Source organism: Acinonyx jubatus, chromosome C1, assembly GCF_027475565.1.
Source record: "Acinonyx jubatus isolate Ajub_Pintada_27869175 chromosome C1, VMU_Ajub_asm_v1.0, whole genome shotgun sequence".
Classification (NCBI taxonomy): Eukaryota; Metazoa; Chordata; class Mammalia; order Carnivora; family Felidae; genus Acinonyx; species Acinonyx jubatus.
This window is the reverse complement of record NC_069381.1, coordinates 83447851-83462774: the sequence shown is the minus strand read 5'-3', so window position 1 is coordinate 83462774 and position 14924 is coordinate 83447851. Positions and strand designations below refer to the sequence as shown.

At 36.2% G+C, this 14924-nt stretch overlaps 1 protein-coding gene and 1 long non-coding RNA gene across 5 annotated transcripts in view; one reads left to right on the top strand and one right to left on the bottom strand.

Moving 5' to 3' along the window:
- LOC128313936 (uncharacterized) overlaps positions 1-14924 on the top strand; it is a 133812-nt gene that overhangs the window by 93216 nt on the left and 25672 nt on the right. For all 4 annotated transcript variants that reach the window (XR_008295080.1, XR_008295078.1, XR_008295079.1 and 1 more), the window contains 2 exons: positions 2051-2184; positions 7581-7603. This is a non-coding gene — a long non-coding RNA (uncharacterized LOC128313936). The remainder of the gene's footprint in view (positions 1-2050; positions 2185-7580; positions 7604-14924) is intronic.
- Positions 1-14924, bottom strand: part of PLPPR4 (phospholipid phosphatase related 4) — a 39891-nt gene that overhangs the window by 11717 nt on the left and 13250 nt on the right. Inside the window, exon 2 of the mRNA XM_015073830.3 lies at positions 5214-5399. Coding sequence (XP_014929316.1) covers positions 5214-5399 — 186 coding nt within the window. The remainder of the gene's footprint in view (positions 1-5213; positions 5400-14924) is intronic.

Below are 14924 nucleotides of genomic sequence, written 5' to 3'. Positions count from 1 at the left end.
CTGAAGTGCATTATTGTATGGTTAAAAAATACTGATTTCATCTTCACTTTCTCAACAATAATTCTGTGAATAATTTTCCCCTATTTTCAATTATATGTAATGATTCACATTTTGCCCATGAAAGCTAAATTATATACACATTTATTTGTATAGTGCTATTAGGGAAATGTATCTTATCATACAACACAATAGTCATTATCTCAAATGACCTTGAGATTTCAGGGGTTTTATTTTAGTTGTGTAATATGCTCAAAACTCGTATGTCAAGAGAGTACTTTAATACTCTTTGGCTTGATTATGGATAGAGGTTTCTTGTCATTATTTTGACATCACCCACTGGTCCTCTCTAAGAAACACATCAGTTTTCTCCTCATACTTCTATTCATTTAACCTTGAGCTGTATGTCATTGCATGAATTTTCAAAGTGGTTCAATTCTGTTTAAAGATGGAATTCTCCTCAGGGGGAGGGGAGATGCTTCTTGATTTATTTCTAAATGCACCTACTTGTTTCCTCATTCTAAATGGCATGCTGTTGTGCTAAAATATGGTTTCAGAGTTTAGCCTTTGACAGTAAAATTATTTGTTGCTTTTGTCATTTGTAAATAGAAAACAATTTGTGACAAGCGTCTTTTCGCAATATTCTGTTTAGCCTGTACACAAGCCAAAAAAGAAATGACAATTTTTTTGGCTTGTCCAATATCAAGGCAAGTTTTTGGAAAAGATTCTGAAGTGACTCTACTTCAGAAAAGGCATAGTGAGAAATATATTGCTTTTTATTAATCATATGGGCAGTGCCCTAAGAATAGCCACCAGAGGAAGCACTCCAATCAAAGAAGTCTTCCATGTGAAAAAAACAAAGCACAATGACAAAAATATAATATTTATCATAGTATCTTCAGTGTTTAAATTTGCAGTGAATGTCTTTTGGAAACCCTAATACATTTAATATTCTACCTTTTGATTGCATAGTCTCCCAAAGCTAAGGTTACCCTCTAGGAGCATAATCCAATTCCAATAGAATTCTTCTATAAAGTTAGATATACTTATCCTTTAAGAATATGTAATAAAATTTTACTTCCAGGGAAGTGAAAATATACATCCTTTTCTTTTCATATAGATTTCATGAAGATTTACGGTACTCTCTGTTGTTTTCCCTGGGACACAGTCTCCAAAGGACTGAACAAAATGCTGGTTTCATTATCACTTTAAAGTAAACGAAAAGTGAATATTAAGGATGAAATTTTCCAATTTAAGGGCAGTTTCAGAGACATAAAATGTATTTCACAGACATGAAAGGAACTTTTACAGTTTCTCATTCAACATCACGAAGCCAAGTTATTTTTAAAACCTCTCAAAGCATTTTAAAAAATCTGAAAAGCAAACACTAAAAGATTTATAGTTGAATGCCTATATAAGAACATCTGTCGATCTTCTTTTGTTTATATAAAGATTCTTTTAAAGAATATTGTGGGGGTGCCTGGAGTGGCTCAGTCGGTTGAAGGTCCGACTTCAGCTCAGGTCATGAACTTGCAATTGGTGAGTTTGAGCCCCGCGTCGTGCTCTGTGCTGACACCTCAGAGCCTGGAGATTGCTTTGGATTCTGTGTCTCCCTCTCTTTCTGTTACTCCCCCACTTGCACTCTCTCTCTCTCTCTCTCTGTCAAAAATAAATAAAGATTAAAAAATTAAAAAAAAAGAATATTGTGGACATGAGTTTTGGGTTTGTTTTTTGTTTTTTGTTTTTGTTTGTTTTTTGTTTTTTTAAAGAGAGAGAGAATGTGCGTGTGCAAGAGCAGGAGAGGGCAGAGAGAGAGGGAGAAAGAGAATCCCAAGCAGGATCTGTGCTATCAGGGCAGCCCTACTTGTGTCTTGATCCCACGACCCCCGAGATCATGACCTGAGCTGAAATCAAAAGTCAGACGCTTAACTGACTGAGCCACCCAAGGCGCCCCTGTATAAAAAAATCAGTCGATCTTCTTTTGTTCATATAAAGATTCTTTTGAAGAATATCAAGGACATGAGGTCTTTGTTTTTCTTGATCTTCTCTCCAGGTGAATGGGTGAAAACAAGAAGTGCTTCTCTTCACAGAAGTGGGCTTTAAAAGCCATTTTCAAATGAAAGATTGCTCTTGCCTCCCCTCCTGTGCTCACCACCGCATTTGCAACAGGTTTATGCTACCATAGAGGTAAAAGGAGAACAGCATCCTTGGGAGTTGGCGGTTAGAGTCTACTTGTTATTTTTCACCTTCAGGAAAAGAGGGGAAGGAGGTTACAATTGTAACTATGTAGGAAGATTAGAGGCAGAATTATGAGTCTAGAACAAGATGACTATAGACATAAGACCAATGTTGAGAAAATGAATGTTTTGGGAGAAGGCCCTAAAAATAGAGAAGGGAAAATGAACTTGGAAAGAAATCTAGAAGAAGCATGATATTTGAAAAGAAAGGTGTGAAAACAATATTTGATGTCAGCAAAGTCAAGATTTGTTTTACCTTTGAGTGTTTACACAAAGCTATGAAACCATGTGTAAGAATCACTGACACCCTGGAATATCATGGAACTCCAAGTGATATGGGGGTATTTAGGGACCCCAGGGTATAAATATTGCCCTAGTTTGCCTCTTGTTCCATTAAGAGGCATGCAGCCACTAGAGAGGCCCTGTGAAGACCCCCAGATCCAGTGGGTTCTTTGTGGGAGGAACTGGCACTGGGTTCCCCAGGTCAACTTTGGTGGGAGGCAGCCATGACAGATTTGCCCTGTCATTTCTCAGGGCTCAAGAAAGCAAGCTTTGGCTTAGAATCCCCAGAAAGCATCTCTAAATTGCATATAGAGAATTTATTATGGGAAGTGAAGGAGTCACAGATGCAGGGACACCGTGATGAGGCCAAGGTCATTGTCCTTAGGACATGTAACAGTGTCAACAAAGGGATCAATGTGGGCTAAACGGTGCCAGCAGCAAGTGCCACAGTTAGACTTGCTCTCTTAGCAACTTAATAAAATACCCTGGGGAAGGAAGGCTTCTGGATATATAAAAAACAAATTATTTCAATGACTGAATATCAACACAATCTTTTCAGCAGAGTCCTGAACATTTGTACAGAATTTAATTTCAAATATTCTATTATAATAAACTTGGGGATTATACCCTAACTAGGAGAAATGCTTCCTGGTGTAATAGTGCAAAGCGTATATCCATTTTGCTCTTATCAAATGACTGATGATATGAATTTTTTAATAAGTCGTTAGAGAAATGACAGGAAAATGCTATTATTCTGAGTAATACTGCACTTTAAATATGTTTTATTAGTTTGAGTCTCAGCTATTTCTAAGCACATCATGAATAGTTCCAATTACCCTGGCGTTACTAGAGTTCAAATAATTCATTAACTTACAAAGTATTTTGAGTATGACAAAGTTCTATGGAGTATTAATTTTGGATTCTACCTTACCTTCTGAGAATATTTTGTATAATTTATTTAGAGTGTAAACATATGCTATGATTTTTAATATAGGGGAAAATTTTAAAAGCAAATTCATGGCTACATAGAAGTATAGACTTTGGAAGGTTTATGCATAGATTCTTTTTCTAAAATTGCTGATGTGCTGAACCAGAATAGTTAGTTCATTAGGGAATCCTATAAAAACTCCATTCAAATACAGCTTGTCATTCAAAAACCACTTCCTCTGATATTCATGGGCATAATAAAGGCAAATTAAAAGTTCCTACTGGTAGAAATAAATATTATTAACCTTGAAACCTGTTTTTTGCTCTTTATGTAGGATTCTAGGGGCAGAATCCTCTTCCAGAAGAAGCCTTCTGGAAAAGCTTGCCTAGTCTTATTTATTTATTTATTTATTTATTTATTTATTTATTTATAAATTAATTAATTTTTTAATTTACATCCAAGTTAGTTAGCATATAGTGCAACAATAATTTCAGGAATAGATTCCAGCGATTCATCCCCTATGTATAATACCCAGTGCTCACCTCAACAAGTGTCCTCCTTAATGTTCCTTACCCATTTAACCTATCCCCCCCTCCCAAAACCCCTCCAGCAACCCTCTGTTCTCTATATTTAAGAGTCTCTTCTGTTTTATCTCCCTCCCTGTTTTTATGTTATTTTGCTTCCCTTCCCTTATGTTCATTTGTTTTGTACCTTAAATTCCTCATGTGGGTGAAATCATATATTTGTCTTTCTCTGTCTAGTCTTATGTATTAATGAATTAAGAAAAAGTGTGTTGGGGCACCTGGGTGGCTTAGTCGGTTAAGCCTCCGACTTCAGCTCAGGTCATGATCTCACAGCTCATGGGTTCAGGCCCTGTATCGGACTCTGTGTTGATAGCTCATGGGTTCAGGCCCTGTGTCGGACTCGGTGTTGATAGCTCAGAGCCTGGATCCTGCTTTGGATTCTGTGTGTCTCTCTCTCTCTGCCCTTTCCTGCTCACGCTCTTTCTGTCTTTCTCTCTCTCAAAAATAAATAAACTTAAAAAAAAAAGGTTTTTTAAAAAAGAAAAAGTGTGTTTATTCATAATGTGTAAGTTAGCAAACTAAAAATAACTATGTTTTTAATTCAATTCCAGTAGGTTAGGGCATTATTTTATATTACATGTTTAAAAATGCAAATGCCTGTTTTGAATCTAAAGTATTTTATTTGTCTCTGTGTATGCATGTGTGTGTGTGCATGTGTGCATGAGCCAGTATGCCAGAAGTGTGAGTTGTGACCTTTTTACTTTACAATTGCTAGTGCTCAGTGCTCCTAATCAATAGAAAGTGCTAACCCAGTAAACATGGAACTGTAAGCGATGTCTACATGTATTTTGAGAAGAAAGTCTCTTGGCTGTATAATTATTTGGTTTTCCCCTCCAGTTTTCCAGACTTCAGATACCAAAAGAACACATTAATTAGGAAGTATATCAGAAACATCATATTAGCCATTCAAGAGGAATTATACAGTTATTAACATTTTTAGAATCATTTATAAAATTAAACATTAGAGACCCATCAATTTTGCAATCATATAATCTTCTACAGCTTTGAATGCCAGTAATTTTCAACTATTAAGTCCCATGATATTTTCAATATATCTCAAAGACATGATCTCTCTGTTCCAAGATTTAGAGTTCACCTTTTGTTTATTTTTAACACATTTATTACACAAATGTGGCCATTCTTAGTTTTGGGGACTGACAAACATAATTTGGGGGCAATTCTTACCGTAATTGCAGGTCCGGCAAAAGCCAAGCTAAGCAACATGAGGAATGGAATTGCTTCTTGGGTTGGTTCAATATATGGCATGCTAAGACTCCGATCATAGCAGCTAAATCCAGAGTGCACAGGTTTGAAGACATCTGTGAGTTCAAGGAAATACAGGCTAACCACCGATGATGCCAATATAGGCAACTGAGAAAGAAGGATATAGAAGAGTAGTTTATTATTGTGCATGGGTCATACATAGGATCAGTGCATCTTTAAGTGGAAACAAATGGCTATCTTCTCTCACCACTCTTTTCCGGTCTCAGAGTCAAAGCCCTTCATGAGTGTTCTTGCTTCCTCCTTCAAAACATATCTCCAATTCACCTACCTCTGTCACCAGCCTATGAGCCTGTGTTGTCCCTCACTTTTGCTCTTGGACTGCCTCCTGGTCTTGTACTCTCACTCTTCCCCTCCACACCCCATCTATCCATTTTCCCCCCAGCAAACCAACAGGTCTTTTGAAAATACTTTTGATCATATCACTCCCTATTTCAACCACTCTGGTGCTTTCCATTCTACTCAAATACCATCTGAATGTCACATCATGGAATATAAGTGTCTGCATGAACTGGCTCTTGCTTCAGTTTCTTACCTCTTCTTGTACAATGTTTATACAATTCCCCAAGCCCCTGCCCACCACATTCTAATTGGTTATCACACTTTTCCTGAAACAGTCCAATTCATTTCTACTTAGGGTCCTTTACATTTGCTCTTCCTCTGGCTCTTTGTACAACTGGCCTCTTCTCATCATTTAATGATGACTTCCTGTACTTTCTTACTAAGGTAGCCCTTGATCCATCCTTCTCTCTTGACCCTTATCATCTTGCTTGATTTTCTTCATGGCACCAATCATTAACTGAAATTACCTTGTCAATTTAATACTTCACTTATGTATTTTTCATCATCCCTCCCTCCATTTGTGCTGAAATACACGCTCCATGAAGTGAGAGTCTGCCAGTATTATTTATTTATTGCTGAGTCAGGGCACAGAATTGTTCCTGGCACAGGGTGGGCCTGTAGTACATCATTTAATAATTTAATACAGCAATAAATACTTGTTGATGAATGACTAATTGAATAAATTAATAAATCTTAATTTATTATAATAACTAGACTAGAGTTACCAGATTTAGCAAATGAAATTACAGGTCACCCAGTGAGATTATAATTTCAGATAATCATTGAGCGATTTTTAGCATAAGTATGTCTCATGCAATATTGGGAAGACACTTATACTAAAAATTGTTGTTTACCTGAAATTCTAATTTCACTGGATACCCTTTAGTTTGTCTGGTAAACCTAAATTACACACAATTTACTTTCTAGACTTTGTGTTAGGGATTCAACTATTAATTCACTCAACCTACAATATGCCAAGTACTATGTCGATGCTAACTACAATATGGTGAACAGGACATGGGCTTGGCCAGCAAGGATCAAAGATTAAGAGAAAATACTGCATGTATATTGATGCTAGGCCTTTCAGAATCTGAAAATTCAGTTTATGTCACATTATTATTAAGAACTGTTTAGAGCACACGGGTGGCTCAGTCGGGTAAGCATCCACTTCAGCTCAGGTCATCATCTCCCAGTTCGTGAATTTGAGCCCTGCTTTGGATCCTTTGTCTCCCACACCGCACCCCCCCCCCCCCCGCCTCTCTTTCTCTCAAAAATAAATAAACATTTTTTAAAAAGAACTGTTTAGCTTAAGGCTTTGTTACTTGTAGAAGACACAATAATTATTTGACTAAACAGGGCAGATTTTTGATAAAGACATTATTGATCATCCATTATTTCTGGTTGTCCAGTTAAAAATATAAGTGTAGAAAATAGCATTATGCCTTCTTTTCCCAAGGGTCTTTTTGTAATGAGGTGAGAATTAGGTTTATTGGAACAACTAATTATGTATAGAGATTTATCTGGCATTGTCCTCCTGTTTTTCAGATTGATGCTTTTCAGTAGAGAGAACAAAAAGTACATCAAATCACTTCTATTTCTTGCATTAGAACACATGATCATTTGATCACTCCAAATATGTGATCATTTCTCCTCACCACTCCCCTCTCCCATAATGCATGAATGGTAGCTTCAGTCTTGACCAATAAAGCAGTGCTTCATGTGCATATGTGTGATTGAGATTTTCCACTTAAATCCACTTAAATATATTTTAGTTTTAACTTAACAGTATTTCATATAGTGCTTACTATGTGCCAGTCACTTTTTTGTTTCAGAAATCTTAAGTAATTTTATTAATTAATTTTAACTCATTTAACTTAAGACTTTTTATTATGATATAACATGGGTGCTATTATTATCTTTGTTTTTCAGGTGAAGAAGTCCAGTCTCCTTTGGTAAGTGGCAGAGGTTGATTCTGAGCCCAGGAATCATAGCTCCGGTCTTATTTCTTAACCACTATTCTATGCTTTTTTTCCCAAAAATGGTAATAAAGTTTTAGGATAATGAAATTTTAGGTCTCATACAGATATTTTGTAAATGGGAATCAGGTCTGAAACCTTTGACACTTACCTAAATAACATTTGATCTTCTCAGTTTAATATACTAATGCCCCAGTAAAGTGAATTTGATGTCTTCTGCAGAAAGGTGAACAAAACTTAACATGTCCAATCTGAAAATTAAGTAAATCTTCTCTACTACAGATATTATTTGCCATTGAATTTGTGGATGATTACTTTAGAGTCTGCTTAACTGTACCAGTGAAGACATAACCATGAAATGAAAGTACTATTCCTATAGTGTGTGTGTGTCTGTGTGTGTACCTGTGTGTGTGTAAATAGTGTGGACACTCTGAATTCAACATACTGTGGTCAAACCCAATGGGGTCATATGGTTTTCAAGGCACCTAGGAGGTTCTAATATCCATTCTTCCACTCATTACTACCAATAGGACCTTGGAAATGTTTTTCTTAAATCTCAGTATTTTTTTCTATGAAATAGGTACACTGATAGTAGCCATCATCACAGGAAGTTGTAACAATTAAATGAAGTATTGAAAGTAATTTTCAATAATATATGGAATGAAGAACATTTTATAAATGTTAGTATTATTATTGTTGTTGTTGTTATACTTATCAAATGTCACCTTTTCCATAATGCCTTACATGGTAATATTTTTGAGAGTAATTTCCTCATTCTTAATTCCCCAGTACTTCTTTTTAGGAAATTTGTATGTGTTCTTCTTTATTACAGTTATCTGCTATAGGTTAATTGGAGCCTTTGCTCTGCTTCCCCAATGAAAAGCTTTTTGTTTTTAAATTTTTTTAACATTTATTTATTTTTGAGAGACAGAGAGAGACAGAACATGCGTGGGGGAGGGGCAGAGAGAGAGGGAGACACAGAATCTGACACAGGCTCCAGGCTCTGAGCTGTCAGCACAGAGCCCGACATGGGGGCCCACGAACTATAAGATCATGACCTGAGCTGAAGTCAGACGCTTAACTGACCGAGCCACCCAGGTGCCCCCCAAATGAAAATCTTAAAGTGGGGGTCTAATCTTACTCACCTCTGTATTTCCACTAATAATATATATCAGAGTGAGTTCCAAATATATATGTATATATATGAATATAATAAATTCATTTTTTGAGTGAAAATAATTTCCTTCAGTAATGTTATGTACCTTAGTCATTTCAGACATTAGCCTTCTTGAAACTACCAATTTTTCAGTGACACCATTTTTCTCCCCATGTATTAATATTGTTTACAGTTCTATAGAAACGTGTTTCAAGACCCTCATCTGTTTTCAAAATATTGATAGTCATATTTTTCTTCTTTTTGGTGTTTCTTTCTCTTTGTATTCTACTTCAATTTTGTATTCTTTGTATTTTATTTATTCTTTGTATTCTACTTCAAATTTGTTTTTAAGAAAGAGTGATTTGAACAAAATATTTGTATTTGAGGAAATAGTAATTTTATGCATTGTTGTCCCATATGGTATTTTACTGCCAGACAATGTAATGAATTAAATTAAAATCATTACTTCTTTTTTTATAATGCTCACTTTTAAATACTTGTCTTCAGAGGTATCCTTCATCTCTTGAAATACTCATCAACAAAACTTCTTTTTGAATGGAAGAACTTTAGCAGATGGTATGTACTAATTTGGGCATAGATGCAGAGTTGATATATAAAAGCATAGGCATCTTCTGATTGCATTTAAAATGAGATTTAAAAAGATATTTTAAAAGATCTGTATAAGCAGGCATTAGGAATTTTATTCACTAGTTATTATGTAGCGAAGGAAAAAAAGCATGAACTTGCTATTTTTATGCAGCAATACAGAGAAGGGAAATTACCTGACGATTAGCAAAATGGTTTTTAAAAAATAAGAGATTCATTCTTATAATTGCCATCTGCTAAGGAACTTTCAGTAAAAATAATAGAAGCAATTTTTAAGAGTAAATTATAACAGTTTTAGAAGACAAGGCAAACAAAAGAACTGTGTTTCAAAAGATTACAGTTGCTAGATAATATTGATTTTTTCGGGTCAATTTAAAAAATACAAATTGACAGTCTATCAATTTTAGCAAAACACTTTATGGAATCTATCATGACATTTTATCTAGTTCAGATAACTTATTTGCTTTTAGCATGTTGATCATAAGAACCAACAACTTTCCTTCTTATTTGGGAAAATTTACTTTGCTCTTGGCCTAGAGTAATACAGGTCAGTTCCATTCTTTTCCTTTTTTCATGGCCATTGTGAGTGCAGAGTCTCAAGAGATCCTCTTAAACTAGTGGAATTATAGTCACAAAGGGCCAATTAACATACAATATGTTATTGTATGTTTATTTATTTTATTTATATTTTAAATATATTTATTTATTTATTTATTTATTTATTCAATAAATAGCTACTGAGAGCCTCCTAGTGTTTAGGCCTTGTCCCGTGTCCTGGAATATGGATGGAATGAAACAAAGTCCTTGTTTTTTTTTCTTGTTTTTTTTTTTTTAATGTTTATTTATTTTTGAGAGAGAGAGAGACAGAGTGCGAGTGAGGGAGGGGCAGAGAGAGAGGGAGACACAGAATCTGTAGCAGGCTTCAGGCTCTGAGCTGTCAGCACAGAGCTGGACGCAGGATTTGAACTCACGAATTGCGAGATCATGACCTGAGCCAAAATCTGACACTTAACGACAGAGCCACCCAGGCACCCCCAAAGTCCTTGTTCTGATGGAGATTTCATTCTAGCTGAGGAAGGCAGGTAAGAATTTAAAAATTACAATATGAGAAAGAACATATACTCTAAAGAAGATAAAAGAGAAGGCTGTGGTAACTCAGTGCCTGGATTGCTATTTTAGATCAGAGAAGATCTACCTACATATGTGCCATTTAAGCAGAGGCTTGATGGGGCAAGAAAGAACTAATCGTATAAAAACCAGGTAAAAGCAGAGTCAACAGGGAAAAGTGATATAAGAAGTCAGAGAGGTGCATTTGGGGCCACACTCTGCAGAGAATTGAAGGCTGTGGGTAGAGTTAATACTTACTTTATCCAAAGTACATTTGGAAATGCTTTAGAGAATTTAAGCAAAGGTGTAATATGCCTTAAAATATTATTTTACGAACATCACTCTGGCTATTGGGTTGAGGATGGATTGAGGTGGGTCAAAAATAGAAGCAGGGTGAAAATTTAGAAGGCTCACCAAAACTCAGCAAATACTTATTGAATACCTAGTACATGCTAGACACTGCTCTGAATGTAAGGAAAATAGCAGTCAACAAAACAGAAAACTCCCTGCACTCATGAAGCTTCCATATGCTAGTGGATGCGTGGCACTTGCAGTAACCCAGGCAAGAAACGATGGCACATTTACTCAGGTGTAGTGGTGGAGATACACAGAAGTTGCCAGATGTGGATATGATTCTGGAGACACACAAGACTTGTTGATGGTCTGGTCACTGAAGAAAAAGCAATAAAGGCTGAATTCAAGGATTCAAGGCTTGAGCAATTGGGTCAGTAGCATCATTTACTAGAAGAGGGAAAGGTGGAAGAAGCTTAAGTAGGAGAAAGATAAAGTTCTGTTTGGGGAATATGAGAGTTGAGATCCCTCTTAGTTATCAAAATGTAGCTGTCAGAAAAGAATAAGATGCCTATCTAGACCAAGGCTGCAGGTAGAAAGGTGCATGTCATTGATACAGGATGCTTTAAACATCACACTCACTTTTGAACACTTGCACAAGAAATTTCAGCGCTAAATTACTTTGGTTTTAATATGACCGATGGCACAAGAAGTCAAAGAATGTATTGTGTATATTCCTACCACTCATATGCAGGACATAATCCACAAGAAAAGAAACATTTTCTTGTGTGAATAACAGATTTTAAGTGGGAGGCTGGGAACCAATTCTAGTAAAGTATCTCAAAATCATATAAAATGTGAAAATTAAAACATTAATAAATATATTGAAATCAAGTTAAAACTGAAGAAATACTAGCAGATCAAAGGAAGTTTAGTAAAGCTTGTGCCACAAAGGAGGTTGTCATAGGTCAACATGGCGATAGTGGAATTTTTCACTTCCTACAGTATATGTATACATATATATGTGTATATGTATATATATGTATATATATGTATATATATATATATATATATATATAATGATACTCCTTAGTAATTTTTGCCTTGTAGGTAATACAGATAAATGTCTCCTTCAAATACTGACAATAATAATAACTAATAATATATACTATAATATAGTATAGGGCTTCATAGTTTATAAAACTATCTTTTTTTTTATTTTTTTTAACATTTATTTATTTTTGAGACAGAGAGAGACAGAGCATGAGCAGGGGAGGGTCAGAGAGAGAGGGAGACACAGAATCTGAAACAGGCTCCAGGCTCTGAACGGTCAGCACAGAGCCCGATGCGGGGCTCGAACTCACGGACTGAGAGATCATGACCTGAGCCGAAGTCGGACGCTTAACCGACCGAGCCACCCAGGCGCCCCAAAACTATCTTAATTGTAGCATATTCAGATGATCTACAATGAATCTCCAAAACATGAATTATGAAAAAACACACTAACACATAGTGTTGTTAAAGGAAGGAATAGGTCAAGAATGAGTCTACAGTGTCATTCAAGGTCTAGGTATCTAAGCTAGTTTTCACAGATAAAATGCTGTGGCTTAAATGGCATGCATAGGTACAAATTCAAACAGGGCAGCGTGACAGAGGGAAACCAAGGCCAGTCTCACCACCAGGAGAAACCAGCCTCTCCGCATTTATTCCACTAGCTTCTGGGATTTGGGGCAAGTCACTTAACCTCTCTGGATCTCTTCTGTTCTCAGTGAAGTGAGGGTCTGTTTACATTGCCATCTAGTTCTAGAACTCTCTACATCCTGGCATGATTTCAGAAACATTCCAACCATTTCTTTTACATGGTCACTACCCTCTATAAAGTATTATGTCTTCTGCCTCTGGTCTCTGCACGATTCATTTCATCCTGCACGATTCATTTCATCCTGCACAATGCTTCTAGGCTGATTTTCTAGAGTTCATGTCTGATCATGCCTTTAAGAGTGTCCCACTAATAATAGAATAAAGTGCAAAATTTTTTTTAGAATGGCACTTATGACCTTTTATCTTATAGCCTAATCTGCTTTCTTGTTTAATTTTGCTCCATACCTACTCTTCCCTCTCCCAACCCACGAAAAACCTTTGTTTCCATTACACTTTTATCTCAAAGGACATGTTCCGGTCTCTGCTTTATCTTACATTTCACGTTTGTGTCCCATAAAAATTTTCCTCATAAAGGTCGAGATGACCTTCCTCATAAACGTCTCCATGCTCTTCATTCAGAACTGAAGACTCTGACTTATGTACTCCATATCTAGTTCATTTTAGGACCTGTGTGTCTGCCATGAATTACAATGCTTGTATGTTGCCAGCCCTAATTTTAAAATTAGGTACTGAAAAGTGAGATCTCTGTATTCACACAGTGCTTTCAGTGTTTTAGGTGTCCAGTAAATGTTTGCTGAATTTAATCAAAAGAAATCAGGACATTAGTATTAAATAAACACGAAGCATGGCCAATTTATTAACAATCACATAGCATATATGTTGAGGATGTAGGTGCCAGATATTGTGCTAAGTTCTCTTATAGTTCTTTTATAGATAGTTTCCATTCAGTCCACACCTTGTAAAGTATCTATTGGTATTCCTAATTTACAGATGAGAAAACTGAGACAGAGTAGGTTACATAAACTGTCCAGGGGTCACAAAGCTGGTAATGGGAGTACCCACATTCCTTCCCAGGTGCCTAAGTCCAGGAAACATGCTATATATACAACTTCTTTGCTAATGCGTCACAAATTGCTTTCCCGCTCAACATTGCTACCATAGCTGCAATTGGCAAACGGGAGGAGGGTGTTGCAGGAAATAGATGCCTTTTGAAAAAAAAGTCACCCAGTTCTTAACCCTTACCTCTTAAACAGTTTCTCTACCAGTTTCTTTACCACTCAAACATGAAAATTGCCTCTTATGCTCAAATCTACTACTCATCCTTTCTAGAACTCAGTTCGCTTTCAGTTACTAAAAATAGAATTTATGGAGTAGCAACACATATCTAAGAAGACAAGAGCATCTCTTGGGTTTTTATTTAGGCAATTCCCCATAAATTATCTAATATAATACTCATAACCTCTTTGAGAATTTTAAGATAAGTTTTAAGAAAAGACCCCGCCCTAGATAAGCCAAACAGCATGCCTGGCTTCTAAGTACAAAGCCAGAGTGGGGAACCTAATCTGTTAAATTCCTAGATGCACACGCCCCACTACACCCTGCTGCCATCCTGGCACATGTCACCATCTGGCATTAGTCTAGTGCTTTTCAGGAAAGAATAGCCCCAGGCTTCAGTGGAAATGCCACTTAAGGACAGAGGCCAGAGATGGCCATGTGTACAAGGGGTTTAAATGGCACCAAGAGTGAAAGGTGGGAGGCACTTTTCAAATCACGCTCTTAATCATATGATATTCCAGGGTCTTAAATGTTCTTCCCTGTGCAGTTTCTCTGATATAATTTTAATTTTTTTTTGGCAGTATCTTAAGAACATTTAATTGTATCTTGGATGTTGCCTGCTTTTATCTTCGCTTTTGTTTTCCCTTGTAAGTAACTTCTAGTATAAAATTCCAGGAATTGGGCACCTTTAAAGCTCCAGATGCTTTCCTGTCTTTAATGTTTCCTTTGGATCTCTTTTGCTAACTGCTTCTGTCACAGTGATTATCTTATGGGATAGCAGTTGTTCCTTCACTTTTCTCTTTTATTCAATGATAAGACCCTTGAGAACAGAGAAATGTTCTCATTCACTTCTTTATCCCCAGGGCCTAGCATAGCAAAGGACATATTCAGTAGCCTCAATGTAGAATAAATACATACATGTATGGGTGGTTTGAAAGAGATGTTAGTGTTTACATAGATCTTGTCATGTGGCTAATACAATAAAAGAAAAATCCCCATGTCAAAAGATCCTTGCCTACCTCTACCACAGAACATGCTCCTACTGCAAATTTCTAGCATTCTAATGATTTTTTTAAACAGTAAAGAGCACAAGAAAATTAAACTAAGTCCTTCAACTAGCAACCACAGTTAATAGGGAAGAGCAACCAGACCCAATATATATGTTAGGTTTAATGGGAAAACTCTGTCTTATGTCTTTAT